The 26,919-nt window shown below is 35.9% G+C and overlaps 1 protein-coding gene across 6 annotated transcripts in view; it reads right to left on the minus strand.

Annotated features, from left to right (window-relative positions):
* The window catches only part of AP3B1 (adaptor related protein complex 3 subunit beta 1), a 155,743-nt gene that overhangs the window by 33,647 nt on the left and 95,177 nt on the right, over positions 1-26,919 (minus strand). For all 6 annotated transcript variants that reach the window (XM_014261067.2, XM_014261068.2, XM_088054116.1 and 3 more), the window contains 2 exons: positions 20,710-20,782; positions 19,800-19,906 (listed from right to left, as the gene is read on the minus strand). In XM_014261067.2, coding sequence (XP_014116542.1) covers positions 19,800-19,906; positions 20,710-20,782 — 180 coding nt within the window. The remainder of the gene's footprint in view (positions 1-19,799; positions 19,907-20,709; positions 20,783-26,919) is intronic.

Consider the following 26,919-nt stretch of genomic DNA (forward strand, 5'->3'; position numbering starts at 1 on the left):
CAACATTATTTCTAAAGGAAATCTATGTGACTCATGATGCCTGCAGATACACAGAGACAAACCACACATATTTTATCAGTTTATTACAGTAAGCAAATAAGCGTGGAATGAGAGTGCACATAACTGTCTACTTAACGCTTACTGAAACATTTATAAGAGCTGTTATCTCCCTAATAACAGACAGACAGTGTGCAATTTTAGAGAGGAGAAAAGCTTCATATTTTTTAACACTTCACTAAAAAGTAACTGAAGAGTGTAAAATGAAAAATACTCTGTGCAGTTAGCTGGTAATGGACCATATTATCAACTCAAGTTAGATTTATAGGATACAAACTAGTCACTAATAGTTATTTTATGACAGAGCGTGTCTGCTTTTTTGGGTTTAGATTATTAAGATTAAACTTGCAAAACTTTTTTTCTACAGCTGTTTAGAAAGACAATAAAAAAATTTAAAATATTGACTGCCCTCCCACCCCATTTTGACTGAAAGCAACCACATGTAGGAACTCCACAGTGATACCATATGGTTACACTATATTGGTACCAGTCAGACTGGCCAAAAGGCTGACTGCACATGTTGAAAGATAATTCATCACCCTAAAAGAACTGAAAGTATTTTTAAACTAGCTCTTGTATAAGAGCAAGAGCAACATTAGGATTTTGCCACCCCCCACCACCCCATCATGGGGAAAAAATGGGAAAAGTGTAATCACTGATAATAGTAGTTGTGGCTTGCTTTACCACAACTGAGAAGACTAGTTGCAAACCAGAATCTTCCCAATATGAACATGTGAGCTTTTTGCCAGCTCAGTAAGTCTTTATTAATTAAGCTTACATTGATATAAAAAACTATTTTCCATAATTATTTAAAGTAAAAAGCACTACATGGTTTATTAAACCTACTACAGAAGAGAGGCACACATACATTCCTGTCTGAAGCACCACAGGGTCAAAAATAATCAGAATGGTTTGAGAGGGACCTTAAAGAAGCATTGTTACTATTAATACTATTTTTACTACAGACACAAAATTCTGTTTGTTTTCTTTTGTATTTGTTCCTTAGTTTAAAAATCCTGCAATAATGAACATAGACTAATTCTTGATCCTAGTTCATAAGTGTACATATGTTTGGATAAAACATGCATTATTGAAAAAAAAAGTTTGCTTCTAAGGATAATGAAAATTATAATTCTATTCCTCTAATTTAAATTCTATTAAAGCAGTGGACTACATCATTTAATCTAAGTAATCCTCCTACTGGCAATATCCATGACATAATCCAAGAATTACCTACTGAGCTGTGAGAGTTATAATCTCTCTCTCACTCATGGTGAGGCTATGCTCCAGTAACTCTGCAACAGCTAAGAAGAGAAGGACTATCACACAGCCCAGCCACATTTACATGATCTTTCAACTGAAGCCATGAGAGCACTTAACTATAATTTTTTAATATTAGTATAAAAATGGAAAAACAGAAAAACAAACGTCAACTACTGGCAGGAAACATGACCTTTTGCTCAATTAACAGTTATATATTACTCACAGTCACAAGGCAATGTCTCCCTTATACAGCTCTTACAAAAATAATTATTAATTCATAAAAAGATAAAGTGCAAGCAAAGAATGTCAGCATCCTAGTCTGCATTATTTCAAGAGGCTGTTGGAAATCTCAACATTATAGCATACCTAAGTCACAATAATGACTGTCAAAGTAATAACAGAATTCCCCTTACAGGGAGCAAGGAAACCAAACAAGCAAGGAGGCTAGCTCCTATTTTGTACAATCTAAGAAAAGCAACTGGATACTGTTATTTAATTTGGGCTAATTTATCTAGACATCAGACACCCAAGGACATATGTTAAAGTCTGAAGACACTTTCCACCAAAAGTGCATTTAAGGGCTCTCTATATACTAAATACTTTCTAAAAGTGATGTCTGCTAGGAACACCTTCAATTTCTAATACATCCTAACTCCCTTCTTTTCGCATTGTCACCAACTTTTAGGCTCCACACTTCCCTTAATTATTAATGTGAATGAGGCTAATTGAAAATTACCATGTTAATGATCACTATCTTCAAACTGTTAGTGGTATCAGACAATTTCAGACATTATAAAATGAGTTCCAAAAATTCTTACTTGATTTCGATATTGATAGATTAATACTTTTGTTTCCAAAACCTTGCAAGAAAAATAAAACTCAAAAGAAATAAAACCCAAAGCTTCTCAAATAGCTTCCACTGATTTTTAAATCACCCAGAGATGGATCTCAAACAAAAGACTGCTTTTATTATGCTGCCCATTGTCTGCCTCTGTAAAGCTGCTAAAATTAATGGGTTTCTCTGCCTTTTTTGTTTTTTTATTGTAATATTTGTATGGTGTCAAATCATCCTTTCAAAAATAATCACGTGCTCAAGGTAACAATAGAATGGCTTGGATTGGAAGGGACCATAAAGATCAAGTTCCAATGTGCCTGCAAGGGGCAGGCACACCTTTCACTAAGTCAGGTTGCTGAGAGCTCCATCCAACCTGGCCTTGAACACTGCCAGGGATGGGGTATTCACAGCTTGACTTGACAACCTGTTCCAGTGTCTCACCACCCTCACAGAACAGAATTTCCTCCCAATATCTAATCTTAACCAGCCTTCTTACAGTTTGAATCCATCCTCCTTGTCCTGTGAGCGCATGCTCTTGTAATACGTCCCTCTCCATACTTTTGGTAGGCTCCCATCAGGTACCAGAAGGCTGCAATTAAGTCACTCCAAAGTTTCCTCTTTTCCAGCCTTTCCTCATAGCGGAGGTGCTCCATCCCTTGGACCAACTTGGCCTCCTCTGGGCTAACTCCAGCAGGTCCTTCCTGTGCTGGGACCCCAGAGCTGATGCAGCCCTGCAGGTGGGGTCTCAGCAGAGCAGAGGGGCAGAATCCCCTCTCTGGCCCTGCTGCCCACGCTGCTCTGGATGCAGCCCAGGACACGTTTGGCTCTCTGGGCTGGGAGTGCCCATGGCTGGGTCATGTCCAGCCTCTCACCCACCAGCACCCCCAAGCCCCTCTGGGCAGGGCTGCTGTGATCTGTCCATCCCCCAGCCTGGGCTGGTACCAGGGCTGCTCTGACACAGGTGCAGCACCTTGCACTTGGTCTTGTCATGATCTTCCATGGGTCCTCACTTAGAGCTTGTCCAGGTCCCTCTGGATGGCATCCTGTCCTTCAGATGTGGCAACTGTACCACTTCATTTGGTGACATCTGCGAATTTGCTGAGGGTGTATTTGTTCCCTTTGTGTATGTCATTAATGAAGATAGTAAATAACACTAGTTAGTCCTTGAGTGACACCACTTTGTCACTGATGTCCACCAAGACTCTGAGATGCTGACCATCACCCACTGAATATGGACATTCAAATACTTTCTTATCAATCTAATTGTCCATGCACCAAATTCATGTCCCCAGTTAGACAGATGGGGAGGCAAAATAGGGAGAGCAGGAGGGCAGGATGAAGGGGGCCCAAAAACGCAGGGAAGCCCACTTATCCCCTTATCCCATTTCACACCTGGATCCCATCTTATCCCCACACCCCACTTCATCCGAGTCTGCCCACTTATAGGATAAATTATCCATATGGGATAAATTCCATTATCCCAGTCTCCTCCCTTTATCCCAGCTTCTCCTATTTGTAGTAGACTGTCAAAGGCTTTACAGAAGTCCAGTGAAATGATATTTGTAACCCTTCCCTTACCCACTGACGCTGTCACCCCATCATAGAAAGCCACTGGCTTGATCAGACAGGATTTGCCCCTCCTGCAGCCATGCTGGCTGTCCCAAGTCACCTGCCTCTCCTCCATGTGCCTTAGCACAGCCTCCAGGAGTTTCTGTTCCATCATCTTCCCAGGCACAGAAGCGAGGCTGACAGGTCAGCAGGGTCCCAGGGTCCTCCTTCCTACCCTCCTTAAAAATGGCTACCACGTTTCCCCTTTTCCAGTCACCTGGGACTTGCCCTGAGTGTTGTGATTTTTCAAATGTCATGGAGACTGGCTTGGCAACTACATCAGCCAGTTCCCTCAGGACTCTGGGATGCATCTCCTTGGGTACATTCAGGTTCCTCAGGTGGTCACAAACCTCATTGTCTTTTACAGTGGGAGGGACTTTGCTCTCCCCGTCCTCATCCTGCTAGCCACGCAGTCAAGAGGTGTGGAAAGAGCTTCCCATTGAAGACTAAGGCAAAAGTTAAGTACCTTAGCCTCTTCTTTGTCTGTTGTTACCCATTCTTCAGTTTTCCAGTGTTGTTTATCAGAGGGGGTCCCCCTTCTTTGACCTTCCTTTTGTGGTTAACGTACCTGTAGAAGCCCTTCCTGTTATTCTTTGTGTCCCTTGCCAGCTTCAGTTCCAGTTTTGTCGCCTTGGCCTTTCTCATCCCTTCCCTACACAACGGTGCTTCATCTCTAAACTCCTAAAACTTCCTAGGTCACCTGTCCTGGTTTCCACTGCCTGTGCATTTGCTTCTTCCCCTTAATTCTGACCAGCAAGTTCCTACTCAGCCATGCCGGTCTCTTGCCCTCCTTGTCCGATTTCTTGCTCCTGGGGATTGCCAGCTCTTGTGCTCTATGGAAGAGTTCCTTAAAGATCTGCCAGCTCTCTTCTACTCCCTCGTCCCTGAGGGCAGCCTGTCAGGGGATCCCCCTGACTAGGTTCCCAGAGGACTGAAATTCTGCTTTCCTAAAGTTCAAGAGCCAGACTTCTACTCTTTACCCAATCATCAGCCTATCCCTCAGCCCTGCACACTCCACCAATGCACGACCCCTGCAGCCCAGGCTGCCTCCAGTCTTGGTGTCTCAGCTCAGCTGCACTGGTGACCAACAGATCCTGTAACACATTCCCTCAGCAGGGCTGTCTGTCACCTGCGTCAGGATATTATCCTCCACACACTCCAGGAGTCTCCTGGATTGCCTACAGCCCTCCAAGCTACTTTCCCAACAGCTGCTGGGGTGGTTGAGGTGCCCCTGCAGGACAAGATCCTGTGGGCTCAATGCCTCCTGTGGCTGGAGCAGGAAGGTCTGGTCAATGGGCTCCCCCTGGTCAGGCAGCTGTAGCAGACCCCAGCCACAGGGTTCCCTTTGCTGCCTCAGTCTCTACTCCTACCCACAGGCTTTCCACCTGCTTATGGATATAAGCTATGAATCTAGAGCTGATGAAAATCTTCAGTAGTACTAAATTATCTATTTTCTAATACTTTTATACCCCTTAGACTTTTTCCTATGGTTTTCTTAAAATAGCATCAACTAGACAGAATTGCAGTTACTCAGTATCAATAGGAAGTATTACTCTTTGAGCAATATATACTATATATATATAAATATATACTTTTATACATGATATAAAAGAACCAGAATTGGGCCTTAACCTCAACAGCAGAAAACTATAGTAGTTCCATACCAAAAATCAAGAACTTCAAAACAAAGTGTGCACCTGTTCTGTGTAACTAGGGGCCAGTGAGACAGCTTGCATTTTGCATAAATAATAGAGCCTAAAGCTTTGTGTTACAATAACACCTGGCTTTATTTGAGATTTGGCATGTTTGCCTTTTTCTTCTGCTGAACATAATGAATCACATGAATAATCCAATGAAAATATTAGTAAAATCTTTTAAAATGCCACATAAGAAAAAAGTTCAGTAGCAACAAAATGGGAATATTCTCACGATTAAGTCAGAGTTATAAACAATCATGAAGAAAAGGCCTAAAGTCAGTCACATAATTATGGGATATAAACCTTGGTATAAATTCAGAGGTACACATTCTCCCCCAGAAGATCTGCTGGGATCATTAGTGGACTATAAAAAGGGCTTAAATAGATACCAAGGAAAATTTTTTTGCAGTAACACTAACAGAAAATTCCTACTCTTAAACTGGTGAATTTCTTATCTGTGTATGGGATACCCCAAGATTTTCTATCCTTTTATACTATGTATGCTTCCATGAGGTGAAAAGCAGATGGTCTGGTAGCTGATGCATATGTGAGACTTTCATCAAGCAGCATGAAACACTTAGTCATTAGGTGTTTCAAGGAAAAAGCATTCTCTCAATACAAAACCAAGTAATTTACTTCAATTTAGTGATTCCATTCTTCCACTGACCACTAAACTGCAAAGTCTGAGAACTGCACTTTGGGACAAGGTTTAGTGGTGGCCTCAGCAGTGTAAGGTTTGCAGATGGACACAGTGATCTTTTTCAACTTCAATGGTTCTCTGATTCTATGATTACCTGAAGTAGTTTAGGAGTTAGAAAAACAGAGTGTCAGCCTTGCCTTGCATCCTAATGATGAATTTGAAATAGTAGACATTGCTGAGGATTAATATAGATTTTGGCATTGAGTCTAAATGACTTCAAAGAAGTTCCTACAAATGGTTTCTAGTATATTATTTTGATTTTTGGCAAACAGCCAGTTCTTTAGAGACCTCTAAAGTGAAAACAATACTGAACCCTACTGGCCATAATGTATTATCTTACAGTTGTATTTATACAATAACAACTCCTGCATATTGGTCCCTTTCAACAGAAGCATCTAGCTCAAATTTTTTCCCAGAAAAGGACATCATCTATCAGGATAAGTGTATAATATAATTGAAACACTTCTGCACAGTATTATCCACAAGCCAAAGTGAATTCTGCCTTTCATACACTATATTCAAAATCCAGTACAAGTATTTATGAATGCCAAAATGTAAATTACATCTTTACTGCCTTCACATGACTATATCTGAACCTAGTTCACTACATTGTTGTTGAAGAATGCAACACGTTACTTTGGCTTATATCAGGATGATCCTAATGCACAGTAGACCACTCACAAGGACAAAAAACCTGAAATAAGCACTGAACACGCTGCACATAGACATCTGTATCAGCACTTCCTCAGTGCAGGAGAAGAATCTCTGTGTACCACACCACATCTCTTATACATGATATTGATGTGACAATTTTCTCCAAGTTTTATTTAATTATACACATATTATTTTAACCTAAACAAATCCATAGTCCTTAGACTGTAAAAAATTACAGCTGACCTGAGGCCATGCTAACATAGTTTTTCTGGGTTTTGTTTTCCTCAAGCTTTCCTTAAGCTTTGTTTTCCATCCTTAAAAAACAAGTAAAAAAATAATGCACTATTTAGTAGTCTGTTAAGCAATGAAGAAGTTTATTTATAACCAATTACTTGTCTGTTTAATTTTAAAAGCACATTTCCATTTTTTACTCAGAAACTAAAGTTGTGGTGTCAAATGTCTTATTCATCCTTCACAATGACCTTTCACACTTATAAGAAGAAACACCACTCGATCTCACCCACACTGCTCAGAACAATGCAAGCAACACCAAGCACAGCATGCTCCAGTCAAAAACTTCACCCCATGGATGTCTCTAATGAAGGCTCCACTGTACAGACGCAGACAATGAACGCAGGCAGTAGCTGTGGCTATGGTTAAGGCCTTTAGCTATGTGGATGATTGATGGCAAATTAGGTAACTTTTTCTCATCTACTTTTGGAATTATCTTGGTCCTACTAATGTAAGGTATTACTGCTACTGCTGTCTAATACTGACACAGATTGTTACCTCACTGAGCATAAATGCAGCAGCAGGAAGATTGTGACTGACCATTATTAAAAGTTGGTTCATTTTAAAACATCTTGTAGTACACAAATGTATTTCATAGTTCAAATTTATGATACACGTAGCAGCCATACATTCTAATGCTGCTGGTGTTAGAAAGGTCCTTCAGTGTAAACACTGTACATTTTTTCATAAAACATTCCAAAGTAATAATAGCAAAGTTTTACACAAACTTCCTTTTGCAGTCATGAACTCCTAAATTGCACTATGGAACTGAAAGATTATTTTAGAATTCTTACCAATATACTTTTCCCCATTCTTCTGCCATTTTCAAATCAAGAACATAGATGTCAGGGACTAGAAACAACAAGCAACACTTGCAAACATATAAAGATGGAAATGTTTCTTAACCCAAGTGAATAGAAGTTAAAAATGAAAATTTTTATCAACTTTTCAGAAATCAATATTAATTATGAAGGTTCTAGAATGACTTTTTTTAGTCTTAGTATGTCAGGGCCCTATTCACCAAGCCATCAGGAGAAAAGCATGTAAAAATAAGGTAAAAGACTGGACTAAAGCAAGCTTTTAGAAATTCCTATCTTTGATGATACAGTGCTTAATCATAACACTGTTCCACAGCCTTTTTAAGGAGTCTTCTGTCTCTCCAGTATCCTCTAGTGTCTGTGGCACAGGAGGGCAGAAAACATTTCCAAATTATTTTGATTTGAGAACACAATGGCACATCGTTTACCAACCTTCTTAAAAACAATCTTAACACATATTTGGAGGTGGGTAACGGAAGGGGTCCCCTTCCTGCAACTGTTAGCAAGAACTTTTAAAGCAAATTAAAATGCATCTGCATTGACATAATTTAAAAGATTCCAAGTCACCCCATTTTAACAACTGCAGTGTCCTTGCATTTCACTTGCTTTGTACTGCTCACCTACAAGTCATGTGGCAACATACTACTAGTGCACAACAGGGAAGATATGGCCTATTTGCAGTAACATCTGTCCACTATTTGAGTTAGCCCCACGCTTAGCTTTTACCTTCAATGATCAAATACTTATTTTCTCAAAAAAGCTTTAGTCTTAACATTTCTGGACAAAAATATCAGTATTATAATTTGAATACTAGGTGTTTCATGCCTTGTTGTGATGATTTTCAAGTAAAAGTGCGGATGCAGTCCTATATGTATCAACCAAAACCTGGTTATTTATTTTTTCAAGTATGCCAAGCTAAAAAAGAATCAAAATTTCAGCAGTCAAGACATTTTGTTATTTAAAAAGCATTACTTCTATTTATATCGATATTTAACAAGAGGAATTTAATTTCAATTTATAGACTATCTAGATAGTTAGATATATGTGGAACTGGAATGACATAATTTAAAATTATAAAGGATGGCTATGGTTTTTGGAGTCATCACTCTGTACCAAAATCCAAAACTAACCAGTAATTTAAAAAAACCCACATGCTATTCATAGATGTAGCTGAAGGAAGGAGGTTTCTAAAGAAATTTTACTGCAATAGCAGGAGTCTTTGAATGCAGAACTATGAGAAGTTGTATTTTGAATAATTGTATCTAAAGCTCAACATTTTCTCTCCTATTCTGATGCACAGTCCTCAAAATATTCATCATAATCTTACAGTGTTGTGCTGCAGATGAAATGTAAGAAATCTTAACATCAGAAAACTCAGTTTTCCATGTTTCTCTATTTTATGTAAGATATGGGCAAAAAATTTAATATATTATAACCTGCTGAACAGCAATTGCACAGATAGTTTAACAAAAAAAACTCTGCATACCTCAAAAAAGTAAGGTATTAGGCATACAGTTGTAATGAAGCTGAATTGACTATTACATATATTTAATGTGTGTTACATTAACACGTATCAACAGCATTCCAGGTGATACATAAATTTATATTCTATTTCTATTATAATTCTGGTTTTGCAGTTAAACAAACTTTGTCACTGGATCACCATTTACTGTGACTCTCAACACTGATTAGCACGTTTTCTGGGCACATGCTGTGTTTCTGTCACTAAACAATGTCTTCTTTTAAATTCTGGTTCAGAATCACTGCTTTGACAACTACTGTCACTGTTCAAGGTCTGCACGAAGCTTCAAACCGCATATTATCACCCATTGACAAACTCGACATTTTATGAAGAACCCCTTCTCACTCTGACTTATCCTCCTTATCCTGTGTAAATAAGTAACGATTCATTTTATAACCTTGACTTTAAACTCCAGCCCTTCCACCCTCTTTTTTCTTCTTCCTAAACAAGTGACAAAGAACAAGGAAGCTGATTGAAGGGGTCCATTATGTATCAACTTAAAGAAAGGCAAAGTGATTGATGAAACTAGCAGTCACCTTCACTGCTAGCTACAGCACCTGTATCCTTTTTGTCAAATGACCTGAAAATCCTGCTGACAGTTTAACATTCACCACAAGGATACACTCTCTAGTACTGTAGTTTTGAATATTTTTATTTGCCCAGAAATTTGTGGGAACATTCTTTAAGATGGAACTGCAAATTTAAAATCAGTAGCAATTCGTATTTTCTTCACTCAGATCTTGTGCTTTCTTACCAGTTACTTGGCAAAACTATTAAATAATGCTTGCCAGTAAACTGGCAAACCACAGCTCCTCTGCAATTGTCACACATTTAAATTGTTCACATTATAATCACTTTTACAGTAAGATTTGCCAATGGTGGTAAGAGAATCTTAGTTAATTTCCTGTTAGAGAAGAAAATCAGTTTTCAAGTGTCAGACTAAGTTTTAGAGCTTTTCAGTAACTATCATTTATAAACAAAACTAAACAAACATAACCCCCCTCCCCACACCACTTTTTCTTCTATTAGTATTTTCAGTTTTAAGTAATATTTGGCTACTTTAATACAATTCTGGATCAGCAGATGAAGTAAAACTCCTTTCAATCTCAAAAACAAGATTCAAATTGCCAAGCCCAAACCTTATAGTACTGGAAATTGTCTCCTGCTGTCTGTATGAAATAAAATTTTTTCTGGGAAAGTGACAACTGAAAGGCAGGGATACCTCAAAAAAAAAAAATAACAACACCGCACCCCCCAGTCCAGCTTTACTCTGTGTGGGACAGAGCACCATTTCCTTTGGGCATTTATTACCTGTTAAAAACCAATCTTTTGGTGAGTGGCAGTTCAGGGTTTTTGAGAGCAAGCTGCAATATTTCTTCGGGTCTGCAGAGTCATAATTAAAGCTGAACTGAGTGGAATTGGAGAGGGAAGGTCAGCGAGGTGCCGTATGAGAGATGAGGCTGGGCTGATGGGCACCAAATGAACAAATTATGATGGGCCCCACTCAATGTGATGAGGTCAAATGCTTGTTTCTACCCACTGACAGTTCAATTTCCCTGAAATGTCTCTCGGTTCTCTATGAGCTAATTATGAATGAAAAGTTATCAACTGCCCTCACCAAAAAGAGCTTTCTTGGAGCTTTTAATGTCAAAATATTGTTGGAAATGCATGCTGGCCAGCTTTTTAGCCAAACAATACCTAGAACAAACTAAATATCATTGTTATACAATATACTCTTAATCTACAGCATAGATATAAAACATTCTTTAACTACTGTTAAAAACATATGTAAGTTTAACAAAGTAAACCCATATTAATATTACTGTTTATTATCAAAAGGCAGAGTGCTTATAGTTTTGTATAGCATAAACATAACTTTCATACATAACTTTCAAATATTTCCATGTTAATATTAATTTCCAAGAAAATAGTACTGGAGTTTTAGGACTAAGATAACAATGTCTAGGTATATTTCATCATGATATTCCAGCATAATTCTAAAGTGACTGATAAAAATACATAATTCTTTCATGAAACTTTAGTTTTTAAAATAGTGCCTTGACTGCCTTTTAAAAATATTATGTTTCGATATTCAAGAACTTATGGTAGCATATACTTGCAAAGTTCTAAATGAGCAGTAAACATAGAAATTGTTAAATATACATAGAGAAGGTGGATCTTTGAACTGAAGGGAAAAATAGAAGTGAATAGACTTTAAAATAGCAATTCAGAACAGGAGTGTCTGAGAAATTCCAGACCATTTATTTGCACAGAGAGAAAATTTTGATAGTTTATCTGGGCACAATTATTCACTGCATCAAATTTAAGAGATGAGAGAGTAGTTTAATGCTTTGATTCAGAATGCTACTTTCTTTTTCTTAAAAAGCTGTTTCTATTTGATATATTTATTTACAAGCCAGAAATTTTTAAAGAAATCCTAGAAGTGATCAAAACTTTACTTTGCAAAGTATTTTTACATTTGCAATCTATGCATATACTTGGCCCTGAACAAGATGGGACTGTCTCAAAGCATGAATTATACCAACATCTAAATTATAATAATCAATACAATGACAGCATACAGGTACTTACAATAGGATGCTAAAGTGAGACTGCATCTGATAGATACGGGTTTATATACTAGAAATATTTGTCAGATGTTTAGAATTTCTCATAAATTCTAGTAGGGATAGTGTAAACAGAAACTTCAGTAAATGTTTTGTAAAATTAAATATATTTTTGAGGTTATTTAAAGAAATTGTCTAAAATAAGCAACTGCAAAAGAATAAGAGAAATAAATCTAATGACAATGTTCAAAGCAGTCATCTATGTATCCAGCCATATAGCTGCAATATAAATGTAAGTCCAAGGGTTTTCAGTAGAGCACAGTATTAAATTTATCAATATAACAGTTGCTGTCACTGTGGTCGGCATACTGTCTTATTAGACACACTGTTGATCAACTGTTATTACAACAACAACAAAAAAATGCTGCAGCACAGAGTCTTCATGTTAAAGTACCACAATTAAGAACGGAGAAATGCACTTCACTTATTACAGAACCTTTTCAGGAAGTTGGTTTTTTCTAATTCTTATTGTAATTGCATTGTTCTAATCCTGTATTATAAAGGCAGCTGCTTGCCTATCATTTGTACTTTCCTCGTTAATCCTGACTCAGTGAATTAACCTTTAATTACAGCCGTTAAAATTGAAATGAGCCTCTTGTCTGGCTGGGGCTGCCCCCTTCCAGTGCATGAGACTGATGAAAATTTTTAGGGTCAATGAATATGTCCCATGTCATGTCTGATAGATGCTAAAGATGTGAGGAGGTAAATGTTACCTTAGAAAGATGTGGTTGAAATTTTTAAGAGCTACATTTATTGACAAAATAACAGAAAAATACAGCTTAGGTTACCTCTCTCTTCTGTCTGACTTACAGAGCATAACATACACACAGACACAGTCTGCTTTACACACATTACCACAATATACATTTAAAGAATAACTTACGGAATCATCACTATGCATCACACATGCTTGTTTTTAAATACCTGGCACCAACCCTATTAACGGCAGCCCTATTTTAAGGAGCACAATATATGTATTATTTTTCATGTTGGAAAGAAAAAGAAGCATTATTTTAAACTCTGCCATAAACCTAAGCATCTAATTATACTAAAAAAAAAAGAAAAAAAAAAGTTCAATTAGTTTCATGGACACTACTTAATTTTAATGGAAGGCAAAAAATGATCAAAGATCTCCTCAGAAACTCATTTAATTGAGCTTCTATTTCGCAATATCCCCACAATTTAATTTCTATCTTATAAATAAGACTTCAATATTACAATTGCACTTTACTTTGCTATTTTGGCACTTTTATTTTTTAATATAACATTTGAATCCCGGGTTATTCTTTGTAACTCAAAGATAACAAAACTACAAAATAGCAATATAGCAGTGAATCAAGTTTATCAGTGACCTGGTTATTACAATTACATTAATATACAACTTGCTAAGTACTTACACATTATATTTACGTAATTATAAATAGTATCTAATTTATAGCATATATATATATACACACACATATACACACATATACAAATATATACATATACACATATATACATATATATACATATATATATATACACATATACATATATATATATATATAAAAAAGCAAAAATAAAGGACACATTCTGGAGAATATCTAGTATAGAACCACACAGTAATTAACTAAATAAATTATATTATACATAGGAAAAGTATAATATACCTCTCAGAGGTATATAATAAGGTATATAATATACCTTGGTCCAGTGCTTTCTATCAGAAACTTATTCCTGATTCAGAATAGACATCTTGTTTGAATTTCCAAATTCTCTAATTTATTTAAAGAAAATAAGTTGGAGATTTTGAAGTGCAGGTTTTAAGAATGAATGCATTTAATAAACATGAAATGTGTACTTCTAAGGCTTAAACATTATTTAAACATTAAATATCACAAATACCTGTAAATGCATTTATAAGTAAAGAATAGAGGTGAAATGACAAAAAAATAGTGTCAAGGTAGGTGTTTTTTTTTCTTTCAAGCTAACATTTTTAGAAGGATGTGGAAGCCATTTCTGACAGGAAAGCATAGCTTTCAAACATCTGATGGTACACATATTCTCTGTAACCAATTTAAGAAAATCAACCTATACAGCAATTTTACATGAACAACAGTAACAAAAAAGTATGTGGGAGTCTTTTTTTCATTTCTTCTTCTAGCTTGGCAATAGTAATATCTGCTGATGAGCAGCTACATTCATTTGTAGATTTCCAAGTGCTTTCCCAAGGTGAGCAAGCACCATTATCCTCATTTTTCAAATGGAAAACTAAAAGATTAAGATACTCCCTCCAGATAACACAGCAAGTAGTAAGCCAAAAATAGAACTCATTTTCCATATGTAACACCCAGTTCTGTATCCACTGGACCACACTGCCTTCCCACAAGCATCAGTCACACCTAATCAGCCACATAGCTGAATTTTGGGTGGCACTAAGACGAAGTAATTTTTTAACTCCTAAATTTAAGACTATGCCTTTTCACTTGCTTTACATGTAGAAACTTTCCCAGGCAGCCTACTACTAACATACATTGTAGAATGAGGTTTCAGTTATGCCTCATGCCAGTTACAAATCTTGTAGGGCGCAACAGAGACTGTTTCATATGGGAAAAAACCTGCCTCTACAGATTGAAGCTGAAAACTGCAGAACTGCAAAAACAGCTCTGCTGAACATGCAATTGAGGTCAACAACACAAGCAAAGTTATAAGCATTCACAGGACGAGGATACATGTAGACTGTCTTGTGGCACACTTTCTCCCTTCACCTCCCCACAACAAACCTTCCCAATTTCAATTTGTATATAAAAACACGAGCTTCACAAATATAATTAAAACACTGAATTCATAGGAAAAATGTGATGAAACAGCAAAGGGATAAGACTTCTTATAGGAGGACAAAATGGTAAGCTGTAAAAGAGGTAAATGGTAAGCTATAAAAATAATAAAGTGCTATCATGCACTTGTGTTGTCTAAACACAAAACTACAAAAAACTTATGATAGAAGATGTGGTTAATATTGAAAGCTTATTTAAAAGCATCCTCTTTTGCCTGAGTAAAAAATTTTAAAAGCATCCTTAAGAGGGTATGGATATACTTACAAAAATATAAAAACTCATTATTTGAAAAACAGTGGTAGTTGATCAAAATCTGCCTGAGAACAATGGGCAGAAGACCACCATTGCCCACAATCCGCTGCTATCATAAGTGGTTGCACTATGTCTCTTTCGTAACAATAACACGTTAATGTTTCTTCTGATGCAGCCATTCCTGAGGTAAGCACTCTGACCACAGCTTACACGAATGACAAATGTATATAGTTAAAGAATAATTGCTGCTAGCAAAGCTCTGAAAAAAAAAATCATAAAGTGCATGCCAATAACTATTTGCAAGAGCTACTATTTATTTCTCTACTGTAGGATTTTGAAAATTCTTAAAACAACTTATGCTAACCTTTCTTGCAAACTGCATACCAGACTAGAGCCGTTATATAACCCATTATTGCAGCCTTTGTGTTCCCAGTACTTCTAAGCAGAGATGCTTCAAACAGATCCTTCAGAGTCAGTCTTAAGATTTGTTATAGAAGAATTACAAATAGCCTGAATGGACAAAGCCAACTAAATTATATGAGTCTTCACCTCTAAAGACTATGTCAACAACTCAGACATAAAATACAACTTAAGGTTTTCTCCTAGTCTGAAAATACCTTCAGTTAAATACTGAGGGAGTTCATGTTTATTATTTCTCAAGGAATTCTCTAAGTCTGTACTCAATTTAAAAATAAATGTATTTATCACCTGATTTGACAGGTCTGCAGCTTGACCTTGACTTCTAACAAAAGCTATAATTTATTCTTTGTGCATCACCACTCCAAAGAAGTTCTCAAAGTGTAGATTGGTCAAAAGTTCTTCAGAAGATACAAAACAGAAAATAAGATGATTTACTCCTCCCTTCCTAAACAGTTTCTCTGGAAGGCCAAGTAGTCGGGAACAATAACACATACCATTGGTAGCAACAACTATCATGAAAAAGTACTGAACGTATTATATAAAACCTTAGTAAGTAAAGCAGTACCACTTCTACAAGTATATCTTGATTCCTTGCTAATTACATACATGAAATGTAGTGTAATTGATACCTAGTCTGAATTGCTGCAAGAAATATTTTTATAAGCACCTTTCTACTACTACAAGAGTTTCCCCCCCATTTGGTACATGCATTTTTTGTGATATTTTCCTAATGACCCCATACCTTTTCCCTAGGCTATTCTATATGGGGCAGGGAAACAACCTTCTCCCCTCAAATACTACTCAACTCAGACGATACAGCCACACACTTTTCTCCTCATCCAACTTCTTTTCTCACCAGAGCTCATAAAGACCTGCCAGCTCTCCCTTGCAGCAACACTGTTCTGAACCATAACAGGTGTCTTGCTACCAAAGAAATATTTCCTTCTCACTAATTTTATTCATAAAAGCATGTGTCATTTTTACCAGTTAATTATCCTATGCAGCATACTCAGAGGTCTCCACATTTAGGAGAGTAGTTGCTTGTCCATTTTTACCATCTAAAATCCTAATGAGAAAAGAACAGGTGGTTTAGAGCTTTTTTTTCTCATCAGCTGTGTGACAGGTAGGAACAGATCACTCCCGTCTTCTCTCTATTACTAGAGGCTTCTCTCTGTTACTGTAGCTCTCCTCTCTCTCCTCTTGCCATTTCTCCTCAAAATATTAATTATTGTAGCAGATTATAATCCTCCCTGTCCTTAGGTCAGTCATGAGCTTTGCTTTCAATTCCTCCTTTTTCACTTTATAACCCCTGCCTTTTGGGGACAACACCCACTTCCAGCGTTTTCCAGTAAGTGCTTCAAACTGACAGCTTGCAGTTTTCTCTCACCTCCAGTTTTTCATTTTTTTCACGTATTTTTCAAAACTGCAAATTATCCATCTGAAACTCAATCAACACCAACTGCAGTTTCCCCAAGCACTTAGTTTTGCTGTCACTTGCCTGCATACCATGAGAATCCCTACAGAAGCCTCCAGTGACCTCAGTTACCTGATTCACTTAAACCTGAAGATGAACCACATGTACCAAGGCAAAAGCACACACACAGATTTAGTATATTTTGCATTCAGTTGGAAGAAGGTTATCCATGAATTACAAGAGAATTTTGTTTTTCCTGGAATAAACTATAATATGCATGCATGCATTTATATGAGGGGGAAATGTACTGTATGTAAACATGATGATAAAAACAAATGAGCCACAGGACAAAGCATTAGACTGTGCAGTTTCTATTCAGAAATATTTTGGTTTTGTAGGTTTTGCTATAATGTAAAACTATTCTTGTATTTATGCTTTCTATAACATTCAGCAGCTATGAATTTGGAAGTTAAAAGTTTTCAAAAAGCTGTATCCAATTACAGTGCTGAATGATTTGAATAATAGACTGTTTGACTTATTCCAAGAAAAGTGGCTGCTACATTTCTTTGATATTGTACTTCTCTATTTTTACTCCAAGCTTTCCATTGCCTAGTAATAAATAAATTTCTCACTATTAGTTTGGCATGTGCCCTGCGGTTATATTCACTTTCTCTCCCACTGAAGGCAGAAGAAATTTTCTAAAGTATTCTTATAATTAGCCATCACAGATTAAATTCAAAATACTATTTGAAAAGGCACATTCCCACATAAAGTCTTACATGCTAGTTTTCTATCTTTATTTTTAGAAAATTATCTGATGGTGATGAACAACGTGGGATTATAGTTATCTAACTACTTGCACACAAGTAAGACTTTTTAAACCATATCAATATAATTTGAAAGAATGAGTTTTAACCTTAGCATTTACTTTCTGTTGCTCCCTGATGTAGAAAACTCAGCAAAGGACCTCATGTACATCTGCAACTATCAGTGGCAATGAGAGCTGAGCCTAGATCTGAAAACTGAATACAGATGAAAATATGTAATCACTATCCAGGCAGAAACAATTAATTCTTACATGATCTGGGTTCCTTCCAAAGCAGAGAGAATGAGGAAAAGCTCCAGTTTCTTTGCTGGTTACCAGACCTCAGTTTTAATGAGGCATTTTGCACAGTCATCATACAGAACACAACTACTCTTCAGCCTACATCTTCTAGCTATCTTTATCTAACAGCTCTATTTCTTTGTAGTTGTCTTCAGAAGAACAGGGAGAAACAGTTTAGCAAATGAACAGTGACAATTATGACAAAAGCAAGGATGAATATGGGAGTGGAATATATGTTCATGTACTGCAGACAATGAAAAAATAAAGACATTGGCAAGCAAGGGCACCTAAGCCTCTGGCACTACAGATTGCTATCTCTAATTTATGCTCAAAGGTGGCAATTTTGAAGTAAAGCAAAGACACCAGAGTAATTCTTAAGCTAATCCAGAGCCAGGCAAACATATGACAGCTTGTGTTTTGAACTGTTAAAGCCATAAAGGATGGCAAAGAGGTAGGTGACTGTGGCACGCAATCAAAGAATAACTGCAGCTGTTGTTAAACACAGACTTGCCACCTAACACTGTATTCTATTCTATAAAATAACATGGAAGGGAATTTCTGGCATCTTCCGACTGTGTGACACATGAATGACTACACATCAGTTGTAGTGACTGCGTGTCCATGGATTGTTACTGGCCTGCTTGAAATTTACATTACATAAAAATTTTCTTCAGTAAGACAACTATCCAACAAATTATCTGAAAGTCTCTCATTTCAAGACCAAATCTTGAGGCCTGTAAACATGAAACTGAATCACAAGCAAAGGTCTTCTATTTCTTGAGTCAAATCACTCATGTATCTCCTTTATTTAACAAATATTTGGCGCTGCAAGCTACTGTTTCCTATGGCAGCACAAAGTAGGTTACCAGTGACTATAAAAGTTGCAGCATAGGTTCTAGATACCAACCTCAGAAACAAGGCTAGGCTAAAAAATACCTGTTTCTCTGGTATTTTGTCTGGTCACTTCCAACCATTTTCACAAGGACATGTAGCCTATGTTATACCACTGCAAATTATATTTAAATTGCAACTATAAATTGAATACACACAAAATACTAAAAAGAACCCAAGTGGAAGAGAACAAACTACTATCCTTTCCCACAACAAAGAACACTCTCTACCTTCATGAGTTTGCTAACCTTAATTATATCTATAGTTTTGAGATTCCCTAATGGAAAGTGCTACAAAGCACTAAGAGAATGAATCATGACATATACTGATACACCACTGATTGTAAATTTATACCCTTTTTTTTTGCACCCAGGGGCTGTGTTTCAGATATATTTATGAAAAATTACTTCCAAGTAGCAAAATGTCACCATTAGAATTGTGTATGGTAAATAAACAGACTGAGTATTAGCAAGTATGTGACGTTCTTGTAGCTTATTTTTGAAAGTGCAGCAAATAATTATTTGAAAGACCTCTGTAGTTTGGATACTTAATTTCTGAATTAAAGTTTTCTTGAGGCAAAGAAGACAATTTGAAAGAGCTTAAAAATCCTTGAAGGCATCCTTCTCAGATATGCAATATTCATACTTTTCTCCACATTTCAGAATGCAATTGCAGATCGAAAAATGCTGCCAGACTTGCATGTAAACCATTTCATGTAAGAGTTTTATAGGTGAAAGAACTTTAAAAAAACACCATAATGATGGCCCCAAAACATGTGAAATGCTTAAACTGACATGCACCCTCCCAGTTTTTAAAGGCTACTTACATCAATGACTGATGAACTGGACAGACTTAATCCCTCCAGGTCTGCTGCTAAACTTGGGGACAAAACTGCTGTTTTAGGAACTGCCACAGGAGTTGTTACAGGACAAACTAGAAGCAAAAGGGCAAGAGATACTTAAATTGAAATACAATTTAAGATACTGAGAAAGAAAATTATTTTGTTTTTTTCATTGCACAAAAAAGTTTTACATCCTCATCTAAATGTTATATTCTTGTATATATGTTTCCAAATATAAGATTATTTAGATTTAAATATAAGATTCTTCAGACATATAGCCCCAATACTCATAAGCAAAGAAAATACAACTCATATATTTTTTTCCTCTACTTTATCCTTCAGTTTGATACATACTATGTAGCACTTTTTCATTTAAAGGCTACATGTATAGTACATGTTAATATAAATTCTGATGTGCTGCACCTACAGAACTAAATTTTAAGAAGGGTACTACAAGCACAGCAAAAAACCAGTGCCAGCTTTATCTTACCCTTCCATGAGTACCATTCCACTGTTCTACAGAAGTGTGATTTTTAGCATCTTAGTATAATACCATAATTGGCTCATAGATTGCACAGGTGTTGTACAAGTAACATCCATTATTACCAGAGAAAATAAGCCCACTTTAACAGAAAACAAGTCCAGACATATACAAATCCTCAAAGTAAATGTTTTACATGGTGGTACATTCTAAATTTCGAAACAATTTCTCAATTATAAAACGAAGTCTTGTAATAACTGTGCCTGAAAATAACTTGACAGTCTAAGCATTTATTTTGTCAGGAAACTTGTACAATAAATTAACAGAATCAATATTTCAGACATTTAAATTCATTGAATTAACTGATCTGAATTTACACCTTGGGAAAAATGAGGTTTTAATCAAGATACTTACAATCGTCTAAATCTAACAGAAACATGTCTTGGTTTTTTGGAGTCTTTCTATCTTGTACTGGTTTTTCTTCTTTCTGTCAAAATAGATGAATATTTCATCTTTCACCATATCAGCAAAAGAAAAGCACTTAGTACTTCTATAAAGCAAGTGCATTTATTTTAATACTTTCATAAAGCAAAATGTATCCCTTTTCAGGGCTTGGCATCCAGAGAATTCACCTACTGAAAAAGATTTGTTTATATAGTTAAACTGAACCTAAATCCCACAACTGAATTTCTGTAGCCCTTGTATACATTGAATATTAATCATTGTTGTCACACAGAAAACATTTGGTGACAGATCAGATACTTCTGATGAGACCATTAAGAAAAAAAGCTGCTATCTCTTTAAGACAAAAGATTTCTGATTTCATATGAAAAACAGATCAAAATCTATTCAGTAAAAATAGGTGTTATTTGCACTTATCTAGGAGCATGGAATTCTGTCCAATTATCTACTGGGACTTACTTAACAGAAAGTTGATTTTTCTCACCAAAAAAGTTTCAGTTTTAAGCCTTGAGATGAGTTCTAACAATAAGAATTGGCTGTACCTTAAGACTACAGAAGTAATAATACCAGTACCTTGACAGAGTATTTCAATAAAATTTGCTTCAAGACCTAAATAAAAATTTCTAAACAAATCTCATAAGAGTAACTGTTGGCCATACCTACCAAGCATGGCTAGACAGTGGTGATTCAGGAAAATCTTCAGTGTTACAGCTCAGTATAGACTGACAAGAGGACAGTTTATTATAAAGCATTGATTTTTGGCTGTAGCCAGAACCATTGTGTGTCAAAGAGTTTTGTCATCATGTTGTCCCTACCCACTCTAAAGCATCTTTCACTTATGTCAGCTGAAGAATTTCTTCTGCTTTCATCCTCTCTTGCTCACATACCAAGCAGAAAGCTTTGCCATTTTTTTAGAAATTATGTTAACAGCCTTTAGACCTTAAGGCATTGCTTGTCACCCAGGTTATTTCAAGTAATTTAAATTTAGTCTTTCCAGGAGTCACAATTTCTAGTTCACCTGTTTCCTCTTAAACAGTACATGACAGCTAAATACGCATAGAAATATAATTATTTTTCCACTTCTAATAAAATAACAGGTCTAAATAAATCAGTAAATCTATTTAGGCCCATTTATGCCATCATTTGTTGAGCATTTCAGACACTCAGGATACAGATTTCTAGAAGAGCTTGGAGTCAACTCAGCAGCTAGAACCACCTCCTTTAACTGGCAACATAGAATAAAAATAACTCCTCTTATCTCAAGGTGCATTCCCTTTCTTCCAGTCTCTCAGCTTCACAGTCAGTTGCAAACAAATGATAACAATTAATTTATTTTTCTCCATTTTGTGAGAAATTCTACGGTTCTCTCTAAAGAACATGAAATAAACTAGCCAATGTTCTTGCTATTTGAAGCCATTGATGTTAATGACTACCAGGTTTGACCTTGGCTATGATGACAATACTTATCATCCCAATAAATACCATGCCTCAAGCAGACAGTAGTCACTTATATGATCCCTACAGATATGCTTCAGGTATTCTGGGAGAAGAATCATCTTGTGGACTGAAAAGAACAAGAACCACTATTTTTAAAAGTTATTTTAACATCATCATATTTTGATGGTCCTTATCACTATGGTATTTGAGTGTTCTACTACTGACTCCTCTGGACAAAGAAAATACTACAAAACAACTTTAACACAGTGCTGAAGTTATACCATTTATTTTATGTTTTGTCAAGAATTAGTGAGGGACCCTTGCAAAACCAAGTTTCTTGAATTCCATTCTGCTCAAGAATACCAGACTTTTCTCTTGAGAAGTGTTTCTTAACAAGTCACTAAGTTTGTTTTGGCTACACATGCTTTAAATTGGTGAAATAACGACAAATAGTGCACTTCAAAAGTTACAAGTTCTACTTGAATTACTCATGTCAGAGACACACTTTTGTGACAATCATTCTCATTAATTCCAAGCTACTTTATAGCATCATTTGGTGAATATTTAGCCCTGAATCTTGTGTTTATCAGTTATTTCTAGCACTTTTACTATAAATAATATATCACAACCTTTTTCGTAAACTAGAAACTCTTCAGAAACCAAAACAGACTAAGGGAGAATTCAGTTAAATGAAAGGCAAATACATTAAAAATATCCTCAATTTCTGAACTCTGTCCCATAAGATACATATCTGTAAGATACAGTTCTACCTTCCACTCTTATTAAGGTTCAAAGCTACAGCTTTACATTTGCTAAGTATTTCCATAGAGATGTCTCCATCTCCTTTTATTATACAGCAAATTAAAAGTCTCTAAAAAGTAGCTCAACCCACACAAGAGCCCCACAAGGATGAGAATTTTATACGCTTCAGTACAAGTTTCTAAAAAAAATATGAGCCACTGCAAAAGAATCTTCTTATTGTTTATTGAATCTGTTTACTGAAGACAACTAAGATGGGCATTCTAAGTCACAAATAGTACCAACAGTATGCTTCAGTTTGCTTTTTCTGTCACAAGTACAAAAAGTACACAAAGCTTGATGTGTACTTTTATAAGGTGAAATCCATCCCTGCACTGATATTGCTTTGAATCTACTACTACTACAAAAAAAATGTTTAAAAAAGGGGAAAAAAGTCCTTCAAGAGAATTTACTTCTTATACTTCAAAACAAAATAAAATGGTCCTAAAATTAGGCACAAGTAAAAAAATTATTGAACCAATGTACAGCAAGGAAAACTTTCACTGCACACTTTATCAGAAGACTGCATTTAAATGCATGTTTACTATAAAGAACAAGCAGGCAAACAATTCCACCAAACAGAAAGCAAAAAACGCACAAACCTGACCCTACCATCTGGGAAATGTAAAATCCAGAGCTAATTAACTCAAGATAAAGCTAATGTTTAAGTGTGATCATGTCTTATTTCCAACTTCAGTTGAGTGTTCAGTAGAGTAGGCTACTCGTGTGTTTGGGTACTATATATACACACAAAACCACCAGATATTTTCATGCATATATGTGTTTCTACATATGTGTATGTACATTAATTGTGTACAATTCTGCAGAAAACACTAAAGAAACCTATTTATGTGGGTCCTGCCTACAACAAACATGATTTTTTTTGGTTTTTTTCCAAGAAAAGAAAATTTAATTGCTATCTATAACAAATAAATAGCCAATGACTGCAGATATTTCAATTGAGTAAAAAAAGCTTTGCATTTGAAATCAAGACAATAAAAAGGTTCTGATGTGTCTGACATTTTTCTATTAACACAATTTTTTTTTTCCTTTCTTAAAACTAAGCCTACAATATAACCCAAACAGTTTTCTACCAAGAAAGCCCACTGTGGGAAAAGCAGAATACTAAACAAAGAAGTTAAGGTATATTCCATCAAACATTTCTCCATTTGCAATTCATCTTGGTAATAGAGATAGAACCTGGTAAATGCATATAGGACTTGAAGCAGGAGATTTCTCTTGCTCAATGCATAATTCATGTGCTCCGCCTGCAAAGTGTGTAAAATGAGAATTTCACACCGCAGCATGAGCCATGGAGCTGCAGAGAAAAGGCAGATGAAATCATATTCTGCTGTGCGAATTTTATTTCTTATCCTCCCAATATTTATACAAAACCATCACTGACAATCCAAATGCATTGACAGATCACCCACTGTTTCCATTGTGTTAGCACTTGAAAGGAGATCAGGCAGAAAGATAGACAATTTGTTTTTGTATATTTTTTAAATAGTGGATCAGGTTTTTAACAGCTGAGTGACTGTATTATACTTGTAGAAGGAGGTCAACAGTAGCTGATTTTAAAATCCCACTGTAGAGACACCTACTTACACATGCATCATCCTCAAATCTGCATTTCAGCTCTACAGTATTTACGCTTACAGTATAATATGTATCCGAACACCTCAAACTATCCATATCTCAAAATGATATAAAAGACAGCAGTACAAGAGACTGACTTTTCTATTCACTGCAGCTCAATTACAGTGAACACAACAGCTTTTTCAAAATGATTTGTCAGGAGAAAAAGAAAATACTAAACCATTAATAACATATCCAGGAAAATAATTTTAATTTTCTGCAGTGTATTTTAATACCAGTAAGTGCATGGATGTATGTAGAAATTAAGCTCCAGTGTGAATGTAATAAAACCTTTTTTATTAAGAAAATTTTGCAGAACATGGTAATGGCATCCAACACCAATATATATCAAATGGTAAACATCACCCAAAACATCAGTGATGTTACATGGTTCATAACGTGTGGCAAACTGAAAAACCATAAAAATAGAGCTCACTAATCACAATTTCTTTTATTGATATGTATTTCAGAAAATCTTTTTGAGTTTTACTGAGAAGGAAATCCTAATGAATAACCTCCCCATATAGACTGCCCAAATTAAGAACACATTATAGCAGAATAACATAAACAATGTCTTTTCTGATGACAAACTATCAGAATAAAGCATGCATTTCTGAGAGCCTGGCAGAAACCATCTGTTTCCTGGGTGGTCTGAAAATAAGTCAGGAAGAAAGCAAAAAATAAGTATGTGTGGTTCTTTTAAAATGGGAGTCTGTATATAAGACTTCAACTATAATCTTCAAAGTTTTTTAAAAATAGTTTTTTTCTTTCCAGCTTGGAAGGTGGAAGGTTACCATCAGTTACCTCCAGCTATCATTACAGGCCTTAAAATTTGTTTCTCTCAAAAAAACCTATTAAGCTAGTTAGCACAGCAATCACCTTTAATAAAAAATACCTTTGGTTCTCTTCTCCCACCCCCTTACCTAATTACATGTCTAAAAATAAACAAGTACTAGAAACACCTGAATGCAGGCATCGAACATGGCTTAAATGGAAACTAACTTCAAGGTTCCAGGGAATAATATATACTAAAACAGACCTCCTTGTTCAAGGACACTGAATTAACTACCCCCTGCCCCTTTACACATGACCATTGCTGTTTACAGTTCATCAGCTATAGTTTGTTGCCATTATATTAAATGTGCTAATTTCTAAATGAAAAAGAATTGAAGGAGCATTTAGCTTCTGCAGTGAGCTTTATGCTATCTGTTCTTTTCAATAATCTCCTTTTTACTTTTCTTGCTGCCTTGTGTATAAACCCATTGCTATTTGTTTTCATGTCTTTTGTGATGTTTAAGAGCTTTGCAATTTTTCCCTTCTATCCTTTGACTCTACTCTTATCAACTCTTCTGTCAACTGTTTAAAAATACTTCTTGCTCCTAACACACTTCCTTTTAGGTGCTTCTCAAGCAAGTAAGACGTCAGAACTACTGCAATGTTCTTTCTCTTAAAATCCAAGGCCTTGACAAGTTTCCATTGACTTCAACAATTCAATCCAAAGTTTCTTGGACATTCCAGTTCTCATATTCAGTGCATTTGACTTCATATATTCTGCTGTTTTAAAATAGAAAAAGCTTCTTTATGCTAGCAGTCCTCACATTTCCTGTGAAAGAACCAAACATTTTAGAGAACTGTAATGAAAGAAATTATCAGCATGGTGTCAACATCCTGAGAAAAATGGAAAAATAGAGCAGAGACAAGATAATATAGTTTCAACATGGCTTTTCAGTGCATGCTCAGAACTAAGCACATCAGAGTACATATTATATTCTTGTGAAAAAATACTGTGCTGATGTGAGAAGCTGCAAACTGTTACAATAAATTGATGTCCCATCTACTATCAAAGCTGTTTATTCTGAGAGAATTTAAGTTGTATTTTTTGTGCTACCATTTTTTTGGCAAGATCCATTCTGGGTGCTCTAAAAGAAAAAACCTTTGACACATGTATGTTACCCAGTGTGTTATTTGGGCAGGAAACAATGATCAAACCATGGAGACACATTTACATTTCTCGAGCAATACAGCCTCACTTCATCTTTTGTTCTACTTCATTGAAGAAGGGAACAGATTAAAAGTTAAGGTCACAACTCAAGGGTTCTTAGGCAGACTTAAAAAGTTACAAAATAAAGATCATGTACAGTAAAAGTTCAAGATTTAGAGAAATAGAGAGCCTTACCTCCTTGATTAAAGGAAATACACACCTCAACAGCTTAATCAATTAACAGCCTTTCCTCTTACCTGGTCAAAACATACTATTCACCAGCTTCAAGAATTGCCAGAAATACAACA

The sequence above is a fragment of the Pseudopodoces humilis genome, chromosome 4 (assembly GCF_049639895.1).
Source record: "Pseudopodoces humilis isolate 2021_Gansu_Grassland_sample_001 chromosome 4, ASM4963989v1, whole genome shotgun sequence".
NCBI classification, from domain to species: domain Eukaryota; kingdom Metazoa; phylum Chordata; class Aves; order Passeriformes; family Paridae; genus Pseudopodoces; species Pseudopodoces humilis.